Genomic DNA, 27,117 nt, shown 5'->3' on the forward strand with positions numbered 1-27,117 from the left:
GGGTTCAAGTCCGGGCTCTGGCTGGGCCACTCAAGGACATTCAGAGACTTGTCCTGAAGCCACTCCTGTGTTGTCTTGGCTGTGTGCTTAGGGTCATTGTCATGTTGAAATGGGGACTGTGATAACTTATCCCCCCCTCTCTCTACAGTGATGTGGAATGTGTACGGGGACAAACATTCCACATCACCTTAGAGAGAGGGGGATAAGTTATCACAGTCCCCAAACACATTCCACATCACTGTAGAGAGAGGGGGATAAGTTATCACAGTCCCCGTACACATTCCACATCACTGTAGAGAGAGAGGGGGATAAGTTATCACAGTCCCCGTACACATTCCACATCACTGTAGAGAGAGGGGGATAAGTTATCACAGTCCCCGTACACATTCCACATCACTGTAGAGAGAGGGGGATAAGTTATCACAGTCCCCGTACACATTCCACATCACTGTAGAGAGAGGGGGATAAGTTATCACAGTCCCCGTACACATTCCACATCACTGTAGAGAGAGGGGGATAAGTTATCACAGTCCCCGTACACATTCCACATCACTGTAGAGAGAGAGGGGGATAAGTTATCACAGTCCCCGTACACATTCCACATCACTGTAGAGCGAGAGGGATAAGTTATCACACTCCCCGAACAGACATGACACTTGGCATTCAGGCCAAATAGTTTAATCTTGGTTTCATCAGACCAGAGAATCTTGTTTCTCCTGGTCAGAGTCATTTAGGTGCCTTTTGGCAAACTCCAGGCGGGCTGTCATGCACCTTTTATTGAGGAGTGGCTTCTGTCTGGCCACTCTACCATAAAGGCCTGATTGGTGTAGTGCTGCAGAGATGGTTGTCCTTATGAAAGGTTCTCTCATCTCCATAGAGGAACTCTGGTGCTCTGTCAGAGTGACCATCGGGTTCTTGGTCACCTCCCTGACCAAGGCCCTTCTCCCCCGATTGCTCAATTTGGACCAGGCGGCCAGATCTAGGAAGAGTCTTGGTGGTTTCAAACTTCTTCCATTTTAAGAGTAATGGAGGCCCCTGTGTTCTTGGGGACCTTCAATGCTGCAGAAATCTTTTGGTAACCTTCCCCAGATCTGTGCCTCAACTCAATCCTGTCTGAGCTCTACGGACAATTCCGTCGACCCCATGGCTTGGTTTTTGCTCTGACATGCACTGTCAACTGTGGGACCTTATATAGACAGGTGTGTGCCTTTCCACATCTTGTCCAATCAATTGAATTTACCCCAGGTGGACTCCAATCTAGTTGTAGAAATATCTTAAGGATGACCAATGGAAACAGGATGCACCTGAGCTCATTTGAGTCTCATAGCAAAGGGTCTGAATACTTATTTCTGTTTTATATTTTATACATTTGCAAAAAAATTGAAAAACCTGTTTTCGCTTTGTCATTATGGTGTATTGTATTGATGAGATAAAAAATGTTTTTAATCCATTTTAGAATAAGGCTGTAATGTAACAAAATGTGGTCAAGGGCTCTGAATACTTTGCGAATGCACTGTACTACAGTACAACTGTATGAAAACTATTAGAATTCAAATTCAAAAAACAAGAATGCTTGTGTAGAATGCCTTGCCACTGCCAATAGATGAAGATGTAACGCATTCCAGTGTTCGCCGACCACAACATTCTGCTCATAATTCTCCAACCAGCCTGGATAAATGTCAGTGAGGAATAGTTGGGCTGAGAGAGTCAGTGTGTTTATCCCATCTTGTATTGCTGTTCAAAACTTCCTGGTCAAGGTATCTAAATCTAGAGGCCCAGGGATACACTCAAACTGATCCAGACAGACAGCATGACAGTGAGACTCAACCCTGATCCAGACAGACAGCATGACAGTGAGACTCACCCCTGATCCAGACAGACAGCATGACAGTGAGACTCAACCCTGATCCAGACAGACAGCATGACAGTGAGACTCAACCCTGATCCAGACAGACAGCATGACAGTGAGACTCAACCCTGATCCAGACAGACAGCATGACAGTGAGACTCACCCCTGATCCAGACAGACAGCATGACAGTGAGACTCACCCCTGATCCAGACAGACAGCATGACAGTGAGACTCAACCCTGATCCAGACAGACAGCATGACAGTGAGACTCACCCCTGATCCAGACAGACAGCATGACAGTGAGACTCACCCCTGATCCAGACAGACAGCATGACAGTGAGACTCACCCCTGATCCAGACAGACAGCATGACAGTGAGACTCACCCCTGATCCAGACAGACAGCATGACAGTGAGACTCACCCCTGATCCAGACAGACAGCATGACAGTGAGACTCACTCCTGATCCAGACAGACAGCATGACAGTGAGACTCACCCCTGATCCAGACAGACAGCACGACAGTGAGACTCACTCCTGATCCAGACAGACAGCATGACAGTGAGACTCACCCCTGATCCAGACAGACAGCATGACAGTGAGACTCAACCCTGATCCAGACAGACAGCATGACAGTGAGACTCAACCCTGATCCAGACAGACAGCATGACAGTGAGACTCACCCCTGATCCAGACAGACAGCATGACAGTGAGACTCACCCCTGATCCAGACAGACAGCATGACAGTGAGACTCACCCCTGATCCAGACAGACAGCATGACAGTGAGACTCACCCCTGATCCAGACAGACAGCATGACAGTGAGACTCACCCCTGATCCAGACAGACAGCACGACAGTGAGACTCACTCCTGATCCAGACAGACAGCACGACAGTGAGACTCACCCCTGATCCAGACAGACAGCATGACAGTGAGACTCACCCCTGATCGAGACAGACAGCATGACAGTGAGGCTGGGTAGTCCTTACCTTCCAGTAGAACGCACGGTGTGAAAAGTTCTGAGAAGCCAGGCAGCTCGCTAAAGATAGTCTAGACACATTCAGTACAGGTCTCAAGTGTCTGACTGACCACCTGAGCCTTCCTCTATGGCCTCTCTGTCCTAAATAGCCTATATCCTGACTGCAGGTGAGACAGTACACGACCCCGTCCAGATCTAGGCTAAGCAATGGCTATTGTCTTTCCATTACAGCCGGAAGTCACTTGGCAATGGTCTTCCATGTAAAAAACAGATGTGCCTACACACTATAGAAGCTTTCCTTCATTGTGCCTACTGTAACCTGCCCTCTTCTATGTAAGAAAACATATGTGACTGCCTACTGTATATTGTCTTCTATTTACCTTTAGAGGGAGTTGACATACAGGGTATGTGCTGCATATGTGACGGCTAAACATGCAAAGAGAAATGGTAGTGGGGGTAGTGCGTATATCTCTCACCAGTTACCCAGGCTACACTGTGGTCCCTGACATGCTCTGCATAGATCTTCATCTCCCGGATGGAAGAGAATGGCTGGCAGACAGACCTGGCTTTGTTTGTTTTCCTCTTCCTGTCCTTGATCCTGCCTGCTAAGGCCACAGCAGGCCGGGCCGGGGGAGGGTTCACTAGGCCAGGACACACCGTAGCTAAATGATTTGCAATGGGAAACGAACATATATAGTGTTAAAAGTAGTGCGCTATGTAGGGAATAGGGTTCCATTTGGGACGCAGACAGAAAGAACACTGGGACCTTTAGCTTGAGGCGAAACATAGTCAGGGTAGTGAAGGCTAGTGGAGGCTAGTGGAGGTTAGCGGAGGTTAGTGGAGGCTAGTGGAGACTAGTGGAGGTTAGTGGAGGCTAGTGGAGGTTAGCGGAGGCTAGCGGAGGGTAGTGGAGGGTAGTGGAGGCTAGTGGAGGTTAGTGGAGGCTAGTGGAGGCTAGTGGAGATTAGTGGAGATTAGTGGAGGCTAGTGGAGGTTAGGGGAGGTTAGTGGAGGCTAGTGGAGGGTAGTGAAGGCTAGTGGAGACTAGTGGAGGTTAGTGGAGGGTAGTGGAGGCTAGTGGAGGCTAGTGGAGGTTAGTGGAGGTTAGGGGAGGTTAGGGGAGGTTAGTGGAGGTTAGTGGAGGTTAGGGGAGGTTAGTGGAGGTTAGTGGAGGCTAGTGGAGGCTAGTGGAGGCTAGTGGAGGTTAGTGGAGGCTAGTGGAGGGTAGTGGAGGGTAGTGTAGGTTAGTGGAGGCTAGTGGAGGCTAGTGGAGGTTAGTGGAGGCTAGTGGAGGCTAGTGGAGGCTAGTGGAGGCTAGTGGAGGGTAGTAGTTTGGTTTCACTTTAGCTCCCCCATCTCCTTCCTCTGCCATTTTAGCCCCTTTACAAAGAAACCACTCATGGAAAAAGACCTGGAAGTTGTTAGCTTTGTTTATGTTCATTGAGGTTGATTAAATGTGTACCAGGATTAACTGTACTGTATTAGTCTAAACCAATAAGCACAACACTATGCCCATGGGCATTCAGACCATGGACATGTGGAACCATTTTTCTTTCAGAAACATTAAGAGAATGATTTGAATGGAAAGAGGCGTAGCAACTTCCCATAATGCTCAAAGCACACCACAGGACTACAAACATAAATCAAAAATGTCAAACCACTGTAACGTTGTCCTCGCCACCAGTGAAAGGTGATGCTTTGACTTACAGCCGTATAATATTAGTAGCATCACTGTATGTTAAATGCATTATGAATGGATTCAAACTAAAGGTCAAAAACACCTCATCTTCCAGACACTGCAGAAGGCCAGGGCTACAATGGCACCATATTCCCTACAAAGTGCCATACTTTTGACCAGAGCCCTATAGGATGCCTATGGGTGCCATTTAGGACACAGGCCAGGTCTGAATGTCTAAAATCCAATTTATGGTTGATCCAAAAATGTGGTCGGAGGCTCCGAATGGAGGGTGTGACGCAATTGCTGAGCCTCTGGAGGCTTGTGGAGGCAGTATTGACCTCCGTACCACATCGCCGTGCGCCTCTGAAATTGTGTAACAACGCGGAGGGCTCTGCATAGCTCCGCATTGACATAATTGGTTGATGGTAGGTGGGGGTGGTACGTCCTGTATAAACACAGTCACTTCCTTGACAACTTCCTTCACAATAGCTCTGCTGTGCTTGACTAAGCGCAAGAAGTATGAAAGCCCTGAAGTCTGCATCGCAGTAAATGCTATACGGCCACTTGACCATTCAGAGCTTTTAATACATGTAACAGTACGCCACTGTCTGGTCAGGTGTGTTCAACTGATTCATCCACCCACTCAGTTACATATAATATACTGTCCATACACATCATATACACATCATAATTGAGGTTGTTCTGAGGGAAAAGGGGGTGTAACTCAATATTAGGATGGTTTTCCTAATGTTTTGTGAACTCAGTGTGTGTGTGTGTGTGTGTGTGTGTGTGTGTGTGTGTGTGTGTGTGTGTGTGTGTTGTTGACTCCAATGCTTGGTTGACTCCAATGCTTCCCACAGTTGTGTCAAGTTGGCTGGATGTCCTTTGGATGGTGGGCCATTCTTAATACACACGGGAAACTGTTGAGCATGAAAAACTCAGTTCTTCAACCACTCATACCGGTGCACCTGGCACCTTCTACCATAGCCCATTCAAAGTTTGTCTTACTCATTCACCCTCAGAATGGCACACATACACAATCCATGTCTCAATTGTCTCAAGGCTTAAAAATCATTATTTAACCTGTCACCTCCCCTTCATCTACACTGATTGAAGTGGATTTAACAAGTGACATCAATAAGGGATCGTAGCTTTCACCTGGATTCACCTGGTCAGTCTATGTCATGGAAAGAGCAGGTGTTCCTAATGGTTTTTTGTTGTTTTTTTACACATTAATTAAAAATGAAAAGCTGAAATATTGAAGTATTCAACCCCTTTATTATGGCATGCCTAAATAAGGTCAGGAGTGCACATTTGCTTATCAAGTCATATTGTAAGTTGCAATAAGTGCTTACCGTGATTTTTAAACAACTACCTCATCTCTGTACAACACACATATAATTATCTAAGGTCCCTCAGTCGAGCAGTGAATTTCAAACAAGGATTCAACCACAAAGACCAAGGAGATTTTCAAATGCCTCGCATTGAAGGGCACCTATTGGTAGATGGGTAAAAATGTAAAAAAAGTAGACACTGAATATCTCTTTGAGCATGGTTCAGTTATTAATGACACTTTGGATGGTGTATCAATACACCCAGTCACTACAAAGATACAGGCGTCCTTCCTAACTCAGTTGCCGGAGAGGAAGGAAACCGCTCAGGGATTTCACAATGACGCCAATGGTGACTTTAAAACAGTTACAGAGTTGAATTGCTTTGATAGGAGAAAACTGAGGATGGATCAACAATATTATAGTTACTCCACAATACTAATCTAAATGACACGGTAAAAAGGAAGCCTGTACAGAATAAAAATATTACAAAACATGCATCCTGTTTGCATCAAGGCACTACAGTAATATTGCAAAAATAATTGGCAAAGCAATTAACTTTTTGTCCTTAATACAAAGTGTTATGTTCGGGACAAATCAAATACAACACATTACTGAGTACCACTCTCTATATTTTCAAGCATAGTGAGAGCTGCATTATGTTATGGGTGTGCTTATAATTAAGGACAGGGAAGTTATTGAGGATATAAAAAGCACAGGCAAAATCCTTGAGAAAAACCTGGTTTAATCTGTTTTCCAACAGACACTGGGAGACTAATTCACCTTTCAGCAGGACAATAACCTAAAACGCAAGGCCAAATCTACACTGGAGTTGCTTACAAAGAACAGAGTGAATGTTCCTGAGTGGCAAAGTTGACTTAAATCTACTTGAAAATCTATGGCAAGACTTGAAAATGGCTGTCTTGTAATGATCAACTATAAACTTGACAGAGCTTGAAGAATTTTAAAAAGAATAATGGGCTCCTGAGTGGGGCAGTGGTCTAAGGCACTACATCTCAGTGCTAGAGGTGTCACTACAGACCCCCTGGTTCGAATTCAGGCTGTATCACAACCGGCTGTGATTGGGAGTCCCATAGGGCGGCACACAATTGGCCCAGCGTCGTCCGGGTTTGGCCGGTGTAGACCGTCATTGTAAATAAGAATTTGTTCGTAACTGACTTGCCTGGTTAAATAAAGGTTACATTTAAAAAGATAATGTGCAAATATTGAACAATCCAGGTGTGCAAAGCTCTTAGAGACTTACAAAGAAAGACTCACAGCTGTAATCACTGCCAAAGGTGATATTATCATGTATTGACTCAGAGTTGTGAATACTTATGTAAATTATATATTTCTATATTTAAATTTCAATATATTTGCAATATTTTAGAAAAACATGTTTTCACTTTGTAATTATGGGGTATTGTGTGTAGATGGGTGAGAATATGTATTTATTCAATAGATTTTGAATTCAGGCTATAACACAAAATGTGGAATAAGTTGAGGGGTATAAATTCTTTCTGAAGACACTGTATAAACAAAAGTACGCCTTCAAATGAGTGGACTTGGCTATTTCAGCCACAACCATTGCTGACAGGTGTATAAAAATAGAGCACACAGCCATGCAATCTCCATAGACAAACACTGGTAGTAGAATGGCATTGCTGAAGACCTAGAATGGCATTGCTAGAATGGCATTGCTGACTTTCAACGTGGCACCGTCATAGGATGCCACCTTTCCAACAAGTCAGTTTGTAAAATTGTAAAATTTTGTAAAATGTAAAATTTCTGCCCTATTAGAGCTGTCCCGGTCAAAGTGCTGTTATTCTGAAGTGAAACATCTAGGAGCAACACCAGCTCAGCAGCGAAGTAGTAGGTCACACAAGCTCACAGAATGAGACCGCCAAGTGCTGAAGCGCATAACCCGTAAAAATCGTCTGTCCTCGGTTGCAACACTCACTACGGAGTTCCAAACTGCCTCTGGAAGCACTGTCAGCACAATAACTGTTCAGCGGGGGCTTCATGAAATGGGTTTCCATGGCCGAGCAGCCACACACAAGCCTAAGATCACAATACGCAATAACAAGCGTTTGCTGCCATTGGACTTTAGAGCAGTGGAAACGCGTTCTCTGGAGAGATGAATCACGCTTCACCATCTGGACGAATCTGGGTTTGGAGGATGCCAGGAGAATGCTACCTGCCCAATGCATAGTGCAACTGTAAAGTTTGGTGGAGGAGGAATAATGGTCTGGGGCTGTTTTTCATGGTTCGAGCCAGACCCCTTCCAGTGAAGGGAAATCTTAACGCTACTGCATACAATGAAATTCTAGACGATTCTGTGCTTCGGACTTTATGGCAACAGTTTGGGGAAGGCTCTTTCCTGTTTCAGCATGACAATGCCCCCGTGCACAAAGCGAGGTCCATACAGAAATTGTTTGTCGAGATCGGTGTGGAAGAACTGGACTGGCATGCACAGAGCCCTGACCTCAACCCCATTGGACACCTTTGGGATGAATTGGAACGCTGACTGCGAGCCAAGCCTAATCGCCCAACATCAGTGCCCGACCTCACTAATGCTCTTGTGGCTGAATGGAAGCAAGTCCCCACAGCAATGTTGCAACATCGTGGAATGCCTTCACAGAAGAGTAAAGGCTGTTATAGCCGTTAAAGGGGGGACCAACTCCATATTTATGCCCATGATTTTGACGAGCAGGTGTCCACATACTTTTGGTCATGTAGTGTATATTTATATTCCAGTCTCTGACATCGCTCGTTCTGATATTTCTGAATTTTGTGTGTATTGTTTTAATTGGTAGGTATTACTGCACTGTTAGAGCTACAAACAATAGCACTTCGCTGCACCTGCAAATCTGTGTACGTGACCAATAAACTTTTATTGAATTCGATAATACCTCAGGATATCCACACTGTTTTTTTTCATAATATATGGTTGTTTTTGTGGGGGGTTTTCCACAGTGTAAGACAACACAATTTTCCTAATTGAGACTTAATAGAGGAAGAGAATAAAGGCTTTCTAGCAGCCTCACGTAGTCATTGACTTCAATTGACAGGTCAGTCAGCCAATACAGTAATCAGTAGCCAGCATCCTCCGCACTATTCATTTAAGATTATGCTGCTAAGGCTATCACAGTACACTTTATAATATACACTGCTCTAAAAAATAAAGGGAACACTAAAATAACACATCCTAGATCTGAATGAATGAAATAATCTTATTTAATACTTTTTTCTTTACATAGTTGAATGTGCTGACAACAAAATCACACAAAAATAATCAATGGAAATCCAATTTATCAACCCATGGAGGTCTGGATTTGGAGTCACACTCAAAATTAAAGTGGAAAACCACACTACAGGCTGATCCAACTTTGATGTAATGTCCTTAAAACAAGTCAAAATGAGGCTCAGTAGTGTGTGTGGCCTCCACGTGCCTGTATGATCTCCCTACAACGCCTGGGCATGCTCCTGATGAGGTGGTGGATGGTCTCCTGAGGGATCTCCTCCCAGACCTGGACTAAAGCATCCGCCAACTCCTGGACAGTCTGGTGCAACGTGGCGTTGGTGGATGGAGCGAGACATGATGTCCCAGATGTGCTCAATTGGATTCAGGTCTGGGGAACGGGCGGGCCAGTCCATAGCATCAATGCCTTCCTCTTGCAGGAACTGCTGACACACTCCAGCCACATGAAGTCTAGCATTGTCTTGCATTAGGAGGAACCCAGGGCCAACCGCACCAGCACATGGTCTCACAAGGGGTCTGAGGATCTCATCTCGGTACCTAATGGCAGTCAGGCTACCTCTGGCGAGCACATGGAGGGCTGTGCAGCCCCCCAAAGAAATGCCACCCCACACCATGACTGACCCCCCGCCAAACCGGTCATGCTGGAGGATGTTGCAGGCAGCAGAACGTTCTCCACGGCGTCTCCAGACTCTGTCACGTCTGTCACATGTGCTCAGTGTGAACCGGCTTTCATCTGTGAAGAGCACAGGGCGCCAGTGGCGAATTTGCCAATCTTGGTGTTCTCTGGCAAATGCCAAACGTCCTGCACAGTGTTGGGCTGTAAGCACAACCCCCACCTGTGGACGTCGGGCCCTCATACCACCCTCATGGAGTCTGTTTCTGACCGTTTGAGCAGACACATGCACATTTGTGGCCTGCTGGAGGTCATTTTGCAGGGCTCTGGCAGTGCTCCTCCTTGCACAAAGTCGGAGGTAGCGGTCCTGCTGCTGGGTTGTTGCCCTCCTACGGCCTCCTCCACGTGTCCTGATGTACTGGCCTGTCTCCTGGTAGCGCCTCCATGCTCTGGACACTACGCTGACAGACACAGCAAACCTTCTTGCCACAGCTCGCATTGATGTGCCATCCTGGATGAGCTGCACTATCTGAGCCTCTTGTGTGGGTTGTAGACTCCGTCTCATGCTACCGCTAGAGTGAAATCACCGCCAGCATTCAAAAGTGACCAAAACATCAGCCAGGAAGCATAGGAACTGAGAAGTGGTCTGTGGTCACCACCTGCAGAACCACTCCTTTATTAGGGGTGTCTTGCTAATTGCCTATAATTTCCACCTGTTGTCTATTCCATTTGCACAACAGCATGCGAAATTTATTGTCAATCAGTGTTGCTTCCTAAGTGGACAGTTTGATTTCACAGAAGTGTGATTGACTTGGAGTTACATTGTGTTGTTTAAGTGTTCCCTTTATTTTTTTCAGCAGTGTATTATAAACTGGGTGGTTCGAGCCAAGAATGCTGATTGGCTGACAGTCATGGTATATCAGACCATTTACCACGGGTATGACAAAACATTTCTTTTTACTGCTCTAATTATGTTGGTCGTGCCTAAGAAAAGCCCTTAGCCGTGGTATATTGGCCATATACCACACCCCCTAAGGCCTTATTGCTTAATATATAATATAGTTTATAATATAGTTATAATAGAGGACGATCACACGCAGGCATTTACATACAGACTGAAAACAACAACTGTTTTCAATCAACTCATCCATTCTCACAGAGAGAGTTCAAAGAGTTATAAATGAACACATCTATGAAACATACAACACAAGCTATGATCAGAGGGAAACTGTAGTCAATTAAACTTGGAGTGAACTGCAACATGATGCTGGCTGTGAAACCATGCTGCGGACCGAGTGGAAGCAATAAACTTGATGTTAATCTGTTATTTACGCCTCCGTCCAAAGAAATGGAGAGAATAATGAAACAACAAAGTGTTCAAAATGGACACACACACAAAGACACTCCATCTTTGTTTTGTAATTATGGTTAGGGATCTGAGGCTGGAACTCCAACGTGTCCATTATAAATGCCAGCAGCAGAACAGACCTACTCTAAAACCTGTGTTTGTGAAACATGTTATTTACCACTGCATCTCATCAGGTCAAAATGCAACACAACAATTCACATAATAGTCACAGCTGCATCACAGCACAGCAAATCCTCTCTCTTCTCAATCTCTCTCACAAACATACAATATGAAACTGCTGCTGCTGTGTAGAGGGGAAAAAGGCGTTTCCCCCCCAGAATCCTGAGGGACAGTGTGTCTGAGGCAGCCAGGCTAGGCTGCATCCTGGAAGGCCAATCTAAAGCAGAATGCAGCAGCACAACTGGAGAACATTGTTAATTTGTCCTTCCTGTCACAGCTGCTGCTTCAGACACAGCTCCTCTTCCTCTGCAGCTAAAACAACAGTAGGCAGAATAAGGAGGAGGATGTGGAATATAGCCTATGTCCGTGTGGGATCCCAACTTGCCTGAGGTGGGTATGATGAGCATGGTTAGGCCTAGGCCTACTCAGTGGACAATGTCATATTTGCATGTGCACGCGCACACAGACAGACACAAGCATGCATCCACGCACGTACTCACAGACACCCACCGAGTGGCCCCTGGGAGTCTTGCAATGAATTCATCAAGCAATGAATGAGTCAAATCAAAGTCTGTATGTTTCCTTTCATCCCCCTTATTACTGCCAGCCCATTAGATTACAAACTGTACAAGTGTTTGTTTGTGTCATCATGAAGTCTGTATCTGTCTACACATCTGCTCTCCTGGCTCTGAAAGTGTACTTTCATAAGTGGGGGATCTGGTCCTGTATTTGTCAAGTGTCTCAGAGTAGGAGTTTTGATCTAGGATCAGTATGGCCTTTTAAATCATAATAATTCAGACTATTATGGAAAAGGTTAACCTGATCCTAGATCAGCACTCCTACTCTGAGACACTTGATTACAGGCCCTGAGTGCAATACTGTCCCACCCTTCACTCTTTACAGAGGTTTATTGTGAGTCTCATGCAGACAAGTAGATGTTTGGAACATCCCTGAAAAACATTGGGATAGTCAACATGAACACAATATTATGACAGACCAAGGTCATATGGCATATCAAAAACCGATTTCACCTTTTTGTGTGTGTGAGTGAGAGATAGTGAGAGAGTGTGAGAGAGAGTGTGAGAGAGAGAGAGAGAGAGAGAGAGAGAGAGAGAGAGAGAGAGAGAGTGAGTATGTGATATATAGACTTATTTCATAATTTATAACATGAACGTCAGACTATCCTATCACATTCACGAGTCTCCTGGATTTCGACTAAATAAACTAAAAGTAGCCTAACAAGGACAATATATGCCTGGTGGTTTACACTCAGGAGTCACTCACTGCTCCTAAAAATACAGGCCTTCACTGCACTGTAATTTAAAGGGCCTCGGGCTACACGAAGCTTACAGTTGTAAACAGTAACAAGAATTCCACGGCAATATTCAAATATAATGGGAGCCGTAGGCGAATCACAAATCTTCAGGAAACACCCATAGGCTAGGCTACCTATAGTTACCTCATACATCTCTCAGAAAGGTAGTCTAGGTAGACTACACAAACGAAACAATAATTGAATAGAATATGCTCTAAGACTTTATGATCATATTGTGGAAAGAAATGTAATATAGAACAATTTCTGGAGATTCTCGAGTCATTGTTAACTATTAAATGTACAGTAACGTTACTTTCCTGAAGATTTAGCTTGAATTGGTTAACGTTACTGTTACGTGTGGCACATTATACCGATGAAGTATCAATTGAGCGACAACACCAATGATTGAGCATTACATTAGCCAAATAGCCATCTTCAACAGAATATTAACTGATATGGAAAATTATTTATAATTTTATGTGAAGAAAACGTCAATGTGTCGGCACAGCAAATCCTCCAGCACACACAGGCTTCAACTGCAAGCCGCCTCAATTTTACATAAATATATAATATAATAAACATGACTGTACTCACTTTGTCCTTTCCAATTCGCGTGTCGGATCAATTCACTTTAGTTTACTGGTTTAATTCCTCGTTTATATGCGTTTTAAATCCGTTAAAAACTGAAGTTGCTTCGCCGTTCGTGAGCTCTCCTTTCTCTGCCCACCACTCCAGGCTCGTTTAGTTCTGTATATTCCCCATCCTGAGCCGAGCATTCCAATATGGCTGACACGCAGGAACAACCGGTCTACAGTTGAAGCAACTACACCCCTCACAGGAAAATTGTGAAGCAGGCAGGCGTTAGAAAAACTGTAGCAGGCAGTGCCACACACTCACCAAACATTCATGCCGCCACACCTTGAGTGTTACTTTAAAACAGTATTCTACTTGAAATATTTCAAGTCATGGTGATTCATTTTGCGATGCCCCAGCAATTACTGTATTACTTGACATCAAAGGCCACAATGTAACGTTCTAAAACTTAAGGCTGCCCCAGAAGTCGAAGTGTATGTTTTTTGCTGCTGTTGACAATGTTGCAAATTATCTGTGAGCTACTAATGTAATAATCATTTTATGCAGTTCTGTATGTTATAGGCTACTGTATCATTTTGAACATAGCTGTTATTGCATATATTTTAATAGATCTTTCATTTTCATGTTCAAAGGTCAGTTTTATTTTGTTTCTATTTATGTAATTTATGTGGTTGTGTGTGTGTGTATTTGACTGAATGACCACTATTGTTATCCTACTTCTCTGCACACAATTTGTTCACACACAAGTATGTTTCATTTCTAGTAGCAGGGGTTACCCCTAAAGTAGCCTAGCTAGCCTACATATCTCCCCACTCCAACCCTACCATTAGAGGACAAAGTAAAGTTGATGACATGTGTGCATTGGCACATATACGGTCTTACACTGTCTGCATGCAGTGGAGTCAAGTTACCTGGAGACTGATTTATGTATCAACAAAAAGGGCCACGATTTACAAATTGCATCACCCTTCCCCCACATCAGAGGGGTGCAAGGCCAGCAACACCTGTTCACTGGTAACCGGACTCTCCTTCTCCTTTGAGGAAATCACAACCATGTTTTTTGTTGTTGCTCGATTTCCACCACAAAGAGTAAGTGTATGACTGATATCTTGTCATTACAGTAATGATTCAATGCTTATCAACAGTCCTATATGGGTGTTGTGATGGATGTGTACTACTGTGGTATCCATCCTATATATAAGGGAAACATAATGCCCACTCCATATGAGTAAGTGTGTGATACAGTAGTTCTGAGTGTGAGGACTCTTGATAAAGAGAGACTCAATGGAAATTCAATACAACTAACAGTACCCACCATGGCCTGAACTACAGTTGCAAGAAAAAGTATGTGAACCCTTTGGAATTACCTGGATTTATGCATAAATTGGTCATAAAATTTGGTCTGATCTTTATCTAAGTCACAACAATAGACAAACACATTGTGCTTAAACTAATAATACACAAATTGTATTTTCTTGTCTATATTGAATACATCATTTAAACATTCACAGTGTAGGTTGGATAAAGTATGTGAACCCCTAGGCTAATGACTTCTCCAAAAGCTAATTGGAGTCAGGAGTCAGCTAACCGGGAGTACAATCATTGAGACGAGATTGGAGATGTTGGTTAGAGCTGCCCTGACCTATAAAAAACCCAAAAAAACACACAATTTGAGTTTGCTATTCACAAGCAGCATTGCCTGATGTGAACCATGCCTTGAAGAAAATAGATCAAAAGACCTAAGATCAAGAATTGTTGACTTGCATAAAGCAGGAAATGGTTACAAAAGTATCTCTAAAAGCCTTGATGTTCATCAGTCCACGGTAAGACAAATTGTCTATAAATGGAGAAAGTTCAGCACTGTTGCTACTCTCCCTAGGAGTGGCTGTCCTGCAAAGATGACTGCAAGAGCACAGCGCAGAATGCCCAATGAGGTTAAGAAGAATCCTAGAACGTCAGCTAAAGACTTACATAAATCTCTGGGACATGCTAACATCTGACTAGTCTACGATACGTAAAACACTAAACAAGAATGGTGTTCATGGGAGGACACCCTGGAAGAAGCCATTGCTGTCAAAAAAAACATTGCTGCACGTCTGAGGTTCGCAAAAGAGCCTCTGGATGTTCCACAGCGCTACTGGCAAAATATTCTGTGGACAGACGAAACTAAAGTTGAGTTGTTTGGAAGGAACACACAACACTATGTGTGGAGAAAAAAAAGGCACAGAACACCAACATCAAAACCTCATCCCCACTGTAAAGTATGGTGGAGGGAGCATCATGGTTTGCGGCTGCTTTGCTGCCTCAGGGCCTGGGCAGCTTGCTATCATCAACGGAAAAATGAATTCCCAAGTTTATCAAGACATTTTGCAGGAGAATGTAAGGCTATCTGTCCACCATTTGAAGCTCAACAGAAGTTGGGTGATGCAACAGGACAACGACCGAAAACACAGAAGTAAATCAACAGAATGGTTAACAAGAAGAAAATACACCTTCTGGAATGGCCCAGTCAGAGTCCTGACCTCAACCCGATTGAGATGCTGTGGCATGACCTCAAAAGAGCGGTTCACATCAGACATCCCAAGAATATTGCTGAACTGATACCATTTTGGAAAGAGGAATGGTCCAAAATGTCTCCTGATCGTTGTGCATGTCTGATCCGCAACTACAGAAAATGTTTGGTTGAGGTTCTTGCTGCAAAAAGGAGGGTCAACCAGTTAGAAATCCAAGGGTTCACATACTTTTCCCACCCTGCACTGTGAATGTTTACACAGTCTGTTCAATAAAGACATAAACGTATAATTGTTTGTGTTTTATTAGCTTAAGCAGACTGTCTATTGTTGTGACTTAAATGAAGATCAGATTACATTTCATGACAAAGCTATGCAGAAATCCAGGTAATTCCAAAGGGTTCACATACTTTTCCTCGCCACTATGTACAGATGACATTTACCGTAGCCAACTATTTTGCCTATCAAATGGAAGGAACGGATACTGGTATACAGTAGATATGGTAGCAGAGGTACATCCATTTGGCAAACACATAATAAAGACCCCTCTCGGTTTAACTGCCACATACTGTGCATACATCCATCCATCCCTCTCTGCCGATAGCAAGTGGTTGTTCACTCAGCAGTGTTCTGTACGGACTCATGAAGAGGCAGATTCCTATTCCTCATGCACAATCACCCACACACAATGTTGAAAACACGCACATACTGTGAGTTATAAAAGCTTGGAAAACTTCCAAACAGAGTAACCCTTGGCATAGGGAATCATCCAATCCTCATGATTTACAGAAAACAGGTTTACAGAAAACTGACAGAGACCCAGGTCAGGACAATGGTGCTCCCAAGGCCATCTTCCATAATGGTTTGGTAAATTGGTAATGCAGTTTCGCTAGGTAATTTTCATCTTCAATATTTCATGGCCTTATACTGTAAATACAAATAAAGTCAGAACTTAAAAAATAAATAAAAAACACTAACACTATATATAAAACACTATATGACCATCAACCAGACCTTACTCTGCATAGTAGCTAGGTCCCAAATGGCATCCTATTCCCTATATAGTGCATTACTTTTGACAAGGCCCCAGATTTAAAGTAGTGCACTGTGTAGGGAACAGTGGAGGCTGCTGAGGGGAGGACGGCTCATAATGTCTGGAACGGAGCGAATGGAATGGCATCAAACACATGGAAACCATGTGTTTGATGTTGTTGATAACTTAACATTTATTCCACTCTAGCCATTACCAGCCCCCACACACAATACTTCTTCTGGGAATTGATATCTGCCTGTGAGGGGCAGAGTCTTCCTGTTATATACTGTACGTGTGTTGTGTATAAATGATGTCATGATGTGTGTTGGACTAATCTTATTGCTGTCACCCAGTCTGAGGGTTGGTGGCAGGTAGCCTTCCCACAGTAGCTACCTGCACTGGGCCAGTAAACGAAGGGTTACTGGCCAAGGTACTAGGTAAAAATAATAATAATAATCTGTTGAATTGTGCCCTTGAGCAAGGCATTTTACCCTAATTGCGACTAAGTCGCTCTGGATATGAGTGTCTGCTAATTGACTATGTATAGATGCTTGATTCAACAGGGCCCCTGTGTAATGTAATCCTAGTCTTATAGATTCAACCTCAAAGGGTCTTAGACGTCCCTGGATTCAATTACTACAACTCATAGCAAAGTTGTAGTTATGACCAAAAATCAATGGCATTTGAAACCCATTGGGTACATCCCAATCTGTGGAAAAAAAAAATTGTTTTTAAAAATCCCCAGTCTCTAATCTACAGCTGGATTTAAAATGTGGTCTGTGATTGTTTCTGTGCTGCATTGTATGAACACAGAGAGGAGAGGGATTTATATTCGTAGAGCTGGCAACAGTTAGAGAATAAAAATTGGAATACCCTGGCATTTGGATGATGACTTTGATGATTTTGCCATCTGCTGGTGTGATTAATGAAAGGATTCTCAGATGATGTAGATACGGGCTTGCCTGTAGCCACCGTAACGGGATTTAATACAAATCTGAATGAAGACTACTGCATGAAGGCAGCCAAATTACTACATCTGATTATATATGGGCCAAGTGGGTTAAAATGTCATAATCCTCAAGATTAAAAAAAAAAAAAAGTTAGTATAGCTGAATATTGATGTTGTGCTGTGTGATGAATCAAAATACTTTTTGAAAAGGTACTGTAGGTTTTCAGGCGTTTTCAGAAGATGGGCAGGGACTCAGCTGTCCTGATGTTAAGGGGAAGCTTGTTCCACCAAATCGCTATATAGAGAAATTAAAGTATTCAGTTTCAGTCATTACAATGTCGATCTCATGACATGTAGCCTACAGAAACAGTTTACAGAAGACAGTTCTGGGATGTGAATTAAAATGTAATAGAGGATGCTGTACTGCCCCCTGGTGGCAAAAGGCATATTACAAAACAATATACTGTACTATAAAGAATATACAAGAAACACTAATATTTATGGATAATATTTCAGTTGTTCATTTAAAATGTTAGAAGTAGTTTGTGTCATGTTACATGAAGACTGAGACAAATACAAGTCTGCATTACTTAACATTTTAATAATACTAAAATGCATAGTTTGGGTTGAGTGTATTAAACATACAAAAAAATATTTAGAAGAGAAAGCACATACATTAAATATGAAATACTTATTTGGATGTGAGTAACCTGTGAAGCATCCCAATATAAAAAGATAACATCTATGGTTCCTCCAATGTAAATAATACTTAAAAGGAAAATGACACCCAAAACAGTGTTTTGGTATTTGCTTCATTAGTCTATTGTTGATATAGTCCAAAAATGCATCACACCAGCAGTATTTCTGTATTTTTTAAGTTATATATCTTAAAATGTATTTCTGACATTCAAAACATGTTGGGATTATATCAACAATGGACTAATGAAACAAATACCTAAATAGTTTCCCTTTAACATAAACAATAAGATACATGTTTAAAACTATAGGTTGGAAAGATTATTCCAGCAATAAAAATAAATCCTATGCAATCAGGTGAACTTTGGGTTGGTCATCCATCCATAGGCAGTCACAAATCACGACAAGAGTTTATTTCCCAACTGTTCATAATCACCTGGGTTATTAGGGCACACCTTAGCAAAACAATTTTCAATGGTTAACAAAAATGAGCGTTTCTTATTGAACAACTTCCTGTTTCAGTCCGTTTTCTACCGTTTGATGCCTAATGAACACGATCCTGTTCTGACCCCTAGCTACCAGGGGGCAGTATTGAATTTCCACTGAAGTTACTCCACTTTCCAGATGGCTATCTTCCCGTCCTCACGGGCTGCCCCACTCAGCACATAGCGGTCCTCTGCGGAGCACAGTGCCTGGACACAGTCTGTGTGAGCTACCAGCTCCTTCTCCACCGTGTGTCGCTGGGCATCCACTACGTAGATCTTCCCCCTGGACTTCCCTGAACTCCACCCTCGGCCCCCAACCCAGATCTGACAGGACCAGTTAACAGATTAGGTTTCATCACCATAAAGGACACATCTCATTTCTGGTTTTAAGACATGCTGAATTGAAAATTGACATGTCAGAGTGCATTGTGATATGAAAGATCTAGTCAGTATTTAAAAAAAGATATATGAAAAAGCGGGAAAGGGAACCCATGGTGATTTGGGCCTGTTAATACTTTAAACCTAGGTTAAACTTTCACATAATACCTTAATACAGAACTAAGTAATGTAACTAATCCAGTGGAGTACCCAAGCAATGCCATCTTATAGAAACTACAGTAGAGTAGAAGCACACTCCTTTTCCTCCTACAGTGCAGTCTACAGACAATCTCACCTGGTTTTTGACCTTGATAAGGCAGGTGACACCTGCACAGTCAGGCAGCTGGATCCTCTGGAAAGGCTTGGTGGGCTCCCTGAGGTGCCACACACACAGCTCCCCTACGTCTATACAGGCCGTCCACAGCTGCTCTCTCTGAAACACGTACGGTATACAACACGGCTCCAATCATCACTCCCATACCATGTCAAAGTAGCCCAGACCTCACGGATCGCAGTAGGCTGTATGTAAAACTACGACATTCTATGTACATACAGTGGGGTCCGAAATGATTGACACCCTTGATAAAAGACAAACAATAATTAATGTATAAAATAAATGGAGCTATATTGTACACAACAAAAAAAGGAAATTATATTATTTTATACTAATACAATTGCTCAGAGAAAGATTTGGTTTACAAGGTTAGACTTTTTCCCCTCAAAAAGGTAGGATTAAAAATGGACACCCCTAAAGATTCTTATAAATAATGTAGTCAAAAGTGTAGTATTTGGTCCCATATTCCTAGCATGCAATGACTTAACTTCATCGGGGTAGGGGGCAGTATTTTGACGTCCGGATGAAAAGTGTGCCCGTAGTAAACTGCCTGCTATTCAGGCCCAGAAGGTAGGATATGCATACTATTAGTAGATTTGGATAGAAAACTCAAGTTTCTAAAAAACTGTTTGAATGATGTCTGTGAGTATAACACAACTCATATGGCAGGCAAAAACCTGAGAAAAAAATCCAACCAGGAAGTGTGGAAATCTGAGGTTTGAAGTTTAAGTGATTCCCTATCCAGTATACAGTGTCAATGGGGTCATTTTGCACTTCCTAAGGCTTCCACTAGATGTCAACAGTCTTTAGAACGTTGTTTCATGCTTCTACTGTGAATGGGGAGAGAAAAAGAGCCATTGGAATCAGATGACTGAGAAAATGACATGAGCTCAATCATGTGCGCTCACGTGAGAGTTAGCTGTGTTCCTTTTCATTTCTGAAGACAAAGGAATCGTCCGGTTGGAATATTATGGAAGATTTATGATAAAAACATCCTAAAGATTGATTCTATACATCGTTTGACATGTGTCTACAAACTGTAATATAACTTTTGACTGTTCGTATGAACTCACTGCGCGAGCACAGTGGATTTGGATTACTCGACTGAACGCACAAACAAAATGGAGGTATTTGGACATAAAGATGAACTTTATCGACCAAAACAAACATTTATTCTGGAACTGGGATTCCTGGGAGTGCATTCCGATGAAGATCAAAGGTAAGTGAATATTTATGTCATTTCTGTTGACTCCAAAATGGCAGGTATCTGTATGGCTTGTTTTGATATCTGAGCACTGTACTCAGATTGCAAAGTTGGCTTTCGCCGTAAAGCTTTTTTGAAATCTGACACAGCGGTTGCATTAAGGAGAAGTGTATATATAATTCTTTGAATATTTTATCAATGTTTATGATGAGTATTTCTGTAAATTGATGTGCTCATTCACCGAAAGGAGGCAAAACATTGGGAGGCAAAACATTTCTGAACATTACACGCCAATGTAAAATGGGGTTTTTGGATATAAATATGAACTTTATCGAGCAAAACACACATGTATTGTGTAACATGAAGTCCTATGAGTGCCATCTGATGAAGATCATCGAAGGTTAGTGATTCATTTTAGCTGTATTTCTGTTTTTTGTGACGCCTCTCCTTGCTTGGAAAATGGCTGTGTGGTTTTTCTTGTCTAGGCGCTGTCCTAACATAATCTAATGCTATGCTTTCGCCGTAAAGCCTTTTTGAAATCGGACAATGTGGTTGGATTAACGAGCAGTGCATCTTTAAAATGGGGTATAATAGTATGTTTGACAAATTTGAATTATGAGATTTCTGTTGTTTTGAATTTGCCACCTTGCTATTTCACTGGCTGTTGAAAAGTGTCCCGCAGATTGTTAATCAAGTTTGTGACTCTACAAACTTGTTGGATACATTTGAAGTCAATTTGGTTTTGTTTGATTATGTGCCCAATAGAAATGAATGGTAAATAATGCAGTGTCATTTTGTAGTCACTTTTATTGTAAATAAGAATAGTAGATGTATATAAAAGACATCTACATTAATGTGGAAGCTACCATGATTACAGATATGGTGAGAGGTTACTATGTCTTGGGGGTATGATCTTTGATCCTCATTATTCCATTTGATATAATAATATAACAAAAAATATATACACTGCTCAAAAAAATAAAGGGAACACTTAAACAACAATGTAACTCCAAGTCAATCACACTTCTGTGAAATCAAACTGTCCACTTAGGAAGCAACACTGATTGACAATACATTTCACATGCTGTTGTGCAAATGGAATAGACAACAGGTGGAAATTATAGGCAATTAGCAAGACACCCCCAATAAAGGAGTGGTTCTGCAGGTGGTGACCACGGACCACTTGTCAGTGCCTATGCTTCCTGGCTGATGTTTTGGTCACTTTTGAATGCTGGCGGTGCTTTCACTCTAGTGGTAGCATGAGACGGAGTCTACAACCCACACAAGTGGCTCAGGTAGTGCAGCTCATCCAGGATGGCACATCAATGCGAGCTGTGGCAAGAAGGTTTGCTGTGTCTGTCAGCGTAGTGTCCAGAGCATGGAGGCGCTACCAGGAGACAGGCCAGTACATCAGGAGACGTGGAGGAGGCCGTAGGAGGGCAACAACCCAGCAGCAGGACCGCTACCTCCGCCTTTGTGCAAGGAGGAGCACTGCCAGAGCCCTGCAAAATGACCTCCAGCAGGCCACAAATGTGCATGTGTCTGCTCAAACGGTCAGAAACAGACTCCATGAGGGTGGTATGAGGGCCCGACGTCCACAGGTGGGGGTTGTGCTTACAGCCCAACACCGTGCAGGACGTTTGGCATTTGCCAGAGAACACCAAGATTGGCAAATTCGCCACTGGCGCCCTGTGCTCTTCACAGATGAAAGCAGGTTCACACTGAGCACATGTGACAGACGTGACAGAGTCTGGAGACGCCGTGGAGAACGTTCTGCTGCCGGCAACATCCTCCAGCATGACCGGTTTGGCGGTGGGTCAGTCATGGTGTGGCGTGGCATTTCTTTGGGGGGCCGCACAGCTCTCCATGTGCTCGCCAGAGGTAGCCTGACTGCCATTAGGTACCGAGATGAGATCCTCAGACCCCTTGTGAGACCATATGCTGGTGCGGTTGGCCCTGGGTTCCTCCTAATGCAAGACAATGCTAGACTTCATGTGGCTGGAGTGTGTCAGCAGTTCCTGCAAGAGGAAGGCATTGATGCTATGGACTGGCCCGCCCGTTCCCCAGACCTGAATCCAATTGAGCACATCTGGGACATCATGTCTCGCTCCATCCACCAACGCCACGTTGCACCAGACTGTCCAGGAGTTGGCGGATGCTTTAGTCCAGGTCTGGGAGGAGATCCCTCAGGAGACCATCCACCACCTCATCAGGAGCATGCCCAGGCGTTGTAGGGAGGTCATACAGGCACGTGGAGGCCACACACACTACTGAGCCTCATTTTGACTTGTTTTAAGGACATTACATCAAAGTTGGATCAGCCTGTAGTGTGGTTTTCCACTTTAATTTTGAGTGTGACTCCTAATCCAGACCTCCATGGGTTGATAAATTGGATTTCCATTGATTATTTGTGTGATTTTGTTGTCAGCACATTCAACTATGTAAAGAAAAAAGTATTTAATAAGATTATTTCATTCAGATCTAGGATGTGTTATTTTAGTGTTCCCTTTATTTTTTAGAGCAGTGTATATACGCATTTCACTAGCCTCAGTTTGACACACTCAAACCGGTGCGCCTGGCACCTTTTACCAGAGGTGTGGACTCGAGTCACATTGATGATTTTAGACTTAACAAAAAAAAAAAAAAAAATAAGACTTGCAACTCGACTTCGACTTTAACACCAATGACTCGTAACTTAACTTGGACTTTTGACTCGAACTGACTTGATACCCTCCCCAAGCCCAAATATAAAAAATTATGCTATTTAAAAAGAAAAGTGTGCAGCGCATCAACTCTTCATTTAACGGATTACAGTTTGAATCGGACAGCAGCCAAATGAAACTGTGCCAACGGAGAAAAAGTTGCGTGTGGCAGTGCAGAGGAACGTTGGCAGGTGAATTCAGACGGAGCCCTTGGAAAGATGCACCTAAGATTGAGCTACAACTGCTGTTCCTAAAACCATTGACATACAATAACCACACACAGAGAGGTTGTGTGTGTGTGTGTGTGTAAGGTTGGGCGATTGTGTACAAGCCTACGTCGCCCGATTGCGCCCCATAGCGATCCTCGATAGTCGATCGCTATATGGGGGAGGGGGGGGGTGCAGTGCAGGTTTTATCTCCCATCTTTTGGAACTGTATTTTTTCCCCACAGATATTCAGGCCAGTGTTCAAATTGTAGGCCTACTTGAAGTTCAGTAGCAGTTTTTTGATGTACCTTTTAATAAATGATTGTAACTTGATGGCAGGGTTGTTTTAGGTGTCTAGAGTATATCTGGAGAGAGGAGAGAGCACTACAATATTTAGTTTTTGTTGTCATATTGACAAGCAGGTAATTTCATTTATTTCCATGGAAATATTAAGTTTATTTGGAAAACAATAAATATATTTTTAAAAGCATTCATGATTTGCGTAAATTTAATATACTAACTATTACTCTTGTTAAAAATATGAAATGGTATTACATTTGGGGAAGAGCACATTATTTAGAACTTGAGACTTGCCTGTCTTCACTTGGGACTTGAGTGCTAAGGCTTGAGACTTACTAGTGACTTGTAAAACAATGACTTGATCCCACCTCTGCCTTTTACCATACCCACCCACTTGGGAGCCAAGCCCAGACAATCAGAATGAGGTTTTCCTCCAAAAAAGGGCTTTATTACAGACAGAAAAACTCCTCAGTTTCATCACCTGTCAGGGTGGCTGGACTCAGACGATCCCGCAAGTGAAGAAATCAGATGTGGAGGTCCTGGGCTGGCGTGGCAACACGTGGTCTGCGGTTGTGAGGCCGGGTGGACGTACTGCCAAATTCTCTAAAACAACGTTTGAGGCGGCTTATGGTAGAGAAATGAACATTCAATTCTCTGGCAACAGCTCTGATGGACAATCCTGCAGTCAGCATGCCAATTGCACACTCCCTCAACTTGAGACATCTGTGGCATTGTGTTGTGACAAAAATGCACATTTTAGAGTGGCATTTTATTGTCTCCAGCACAAGGTACACCTGTGTAATGATCATGCTTTTTAATCAGCTCCTTGATATGCCACACCTGGCATAGGATTATCTTGGCAAAGGAGAAATGCTCACTAACAAGGATGTAAACAAATTTGTGCACTAAATTTTAGAGAAATAAGCTTTATGTGCGTATGGAACATTTCGGGGATCTTATATTTCAGCTCATCACACACACACGTGGGGTTGTTCAAAAAGGAGGACAATTTTAGTGTTTTATAGCGACTGAATTGCCTTTGTGACTATGCACCGAGTAGAGCAAATATTTGGTACAGCTTCCTAATATTGAGTTGCAGCCCCTTTTGCCGTCAGAACAGTCTCAATTCGTCAGGGCATAGACTCTACAAGGTGTCGAAAGCGTTCCACAGGGATGCTGGCCCATGTTGGCTCCAATGCTTCCTAAAGTTGTGTCAAGTTGGCTGGACGTCCTTTGGGTGGTGGACCATTCTTGATACACAAGGGAAACTGTTGAGCATGAAAAACCCAGCAGCGTTGCAGTTCTTTACACAAACTGGTGTGCCTGGCACCTACTACCATACCCCGTTCATAGGCAATTAAATATTTAGTATTTCCCATTCACCCTCTGAATGGCACACAATCCATGTCGCAAATCCTTCTTTAACATGTCGCCTCCCCTTCATCTACACTGACTGAAGTGGATTTAGCAAGTAACATCAATAAGGGATCATAGCTTCACCTGGTCAGCCTATGTCATGGAACGAGCAGGTGTTCTTAACATTTTATATACACTCAGTATATATGTATAGATCGATGGATAGAGATATATACACACACAGTACGTTCGGAGAGTATTCAGACACCTTGACTTTCTCCACATTTTGTTATGTTACAGCCTTCTAAAATTGATTACATAATTTTTCACCCTCAATCTACAAACAATAATACTCCATAATGAAAAAGCGAAAACCGGTTTTTAGAAATGTTTGAGGTCAAGTGCATCATGTTTCCATTGATCATCCTTGAGAGTTTCTACAACTTGATTGGAGTCCACCTGTAGTCAATTCTATTGATTAGACATTATTTGGAAAAGCTCACCTGTCTATATAAGATCCCACAGTTGACAGTGCATGTCAGAGCAAAAACTAAGCCATGAGGTCAAAGGAATTGGCCGTAAAGCTACGAGACAGGATTATGTCGAGGCACAGATCTGGGGAAAGGTACCAAAACATTTCTGCAGCACTGAAGGTCCCCGAGAACACAGTGGCCTCCATCGTTCTTAAATGGAAGTTTGGAACCAAGACTCTTCCTAGAGCTGGCCGCCCAGCCAAATTGATCAATCGGGGGAGAAGGGCCTTGTGCCCGGGAGATGTCCAAGAACCAAATGGTCACTCTGACAGAGCTCCAGAGTTCCTCTGTGGAGATGGGAGAACCTTCCAGAAGGACAACCATCTCTGCAGCACTCCACCAATCAGGCCATTAATGTAGTGTCCAGACGGAAGCCTCTCCTCAGTAAAAGGCACATGACAGCCTGCTTGGAGTTTGCCAAAAGGCACCTAAAGGAGTCTCAGACCATGAGAAACAAGATTCTCTGGTCTGATGAAACCAAGATTGAACTCCTTGGCCTGAATGCTAAACGTCATGTCTGGAGGAAACCTGACACCATCCCTACGGTGAAGCATGGTGGTGGCAGCATCATGCTGTGGAGATGTTTTTCAGAGGCAGGGACTGGGGAGACTAGTCAGGATCGAGGGAAAAATGAACGGAGCAAAGTACAGAGAGATCCTTGATGAAACTCTTCTCAGGACCTCAGACTGGGGTGAAGGTTCACCTTCCAACAGGACAACAACCCTAAGCACAGCCAAGACAACACAGGAGTGGCTTCGGGACAAGTGTCTTAATGTCCTTGAGTGGCCCAGCAAGAGCCCGGACTTGAACCCGATCCCGAGGATCTGCAGAGAAGAATGGGAGAAACTCTACCAAATACAGGTGTGCCAAGCTTGTAGCGTCATACCCAAGAACACTCGAGGCTGTAATCAGTGTCAAAGTCGCTTCAACAAAGCACTGAGTAAAGGGTCTGAATACTTCTGTAAATGTGATATCTCAGCTTATCAAATTTCTAAAAATGTGTTTTTGCTTTGTCATTATGGGGTATCATGTGAAGATTGATGAAGGGGGACATTTTTTGGGAAAAGTCAAGGGGTCTGAATACTTTCCGAATGCACTGTATATCTCTATATCACCATAGACACTACCCACCTCATGGTAGAGCAGGAAGCTGCTGAAGGCAGTTGGGGAGCCACAGAGCTGCTCAGGAAGGCAGATCTTGCGATGTAACATTCCGTTTTTCCACACCTCCATAATGCAGTCTCTGGCACCTGAATGATGTGGGAGGAATAACAATCACAAATC

The 27,117-nt window shown here is 43.2% G+C and overlaps 2 protein-coding genes across 2 annotated transcripts in view; both read right to left on the reverse strand.

Annotated features, from left to right (window-relative positions):
* Positions 1-13,335, reverse strand: part of LOC106570401 (focal adhesion kinase 1) — a 206,316-nt gene extending 192,981 nt beyond the window's left edge. Inside the window, exon 1 of the mRNA XM_045694856.1 lies at positions 13,148-13,335. The gene's annotated coding sequence lies outside the window, so the exon portion shown is untranslated. The remainder of the gene's footprint in view (positions 1-13,147) is intronic.
* Positions 13,336-18,222: 4,887 nt separating this feature from the next.
* hnrpl (heterogeneous nuclear ribonucleoprotein L) lies at positions 18,223-24,494 on the reverse strand (the record flags this gene model as incomplete). The annotated part of the gene is given in 3 exon segments (NM_001141048.1): positions 18,223-19,144; positions 19,494-19,631; positions 24,426-24,494. Coding segments are annotated over 2 exon segments (97 nt in total), but the record flags the coding sequence as incomplete, so codon positions are not given.
* Positions 24,495-27,117: the final 2,623 nt, after the last annotated feature.

This window comes from Salmo salar, chromosome ssa14 (assembly GCF_905237065.1).
Source record: "Salmo salar chromosome ssa14, Ssal_v3.1, whole genome shotgun sequence".
NCBI classification, from domain to species: Eukaryota; Metazoa; Chordata; class Actinopteri; order Salmoniformes; family Salmonidae; genus Salmo; species Salmo salar.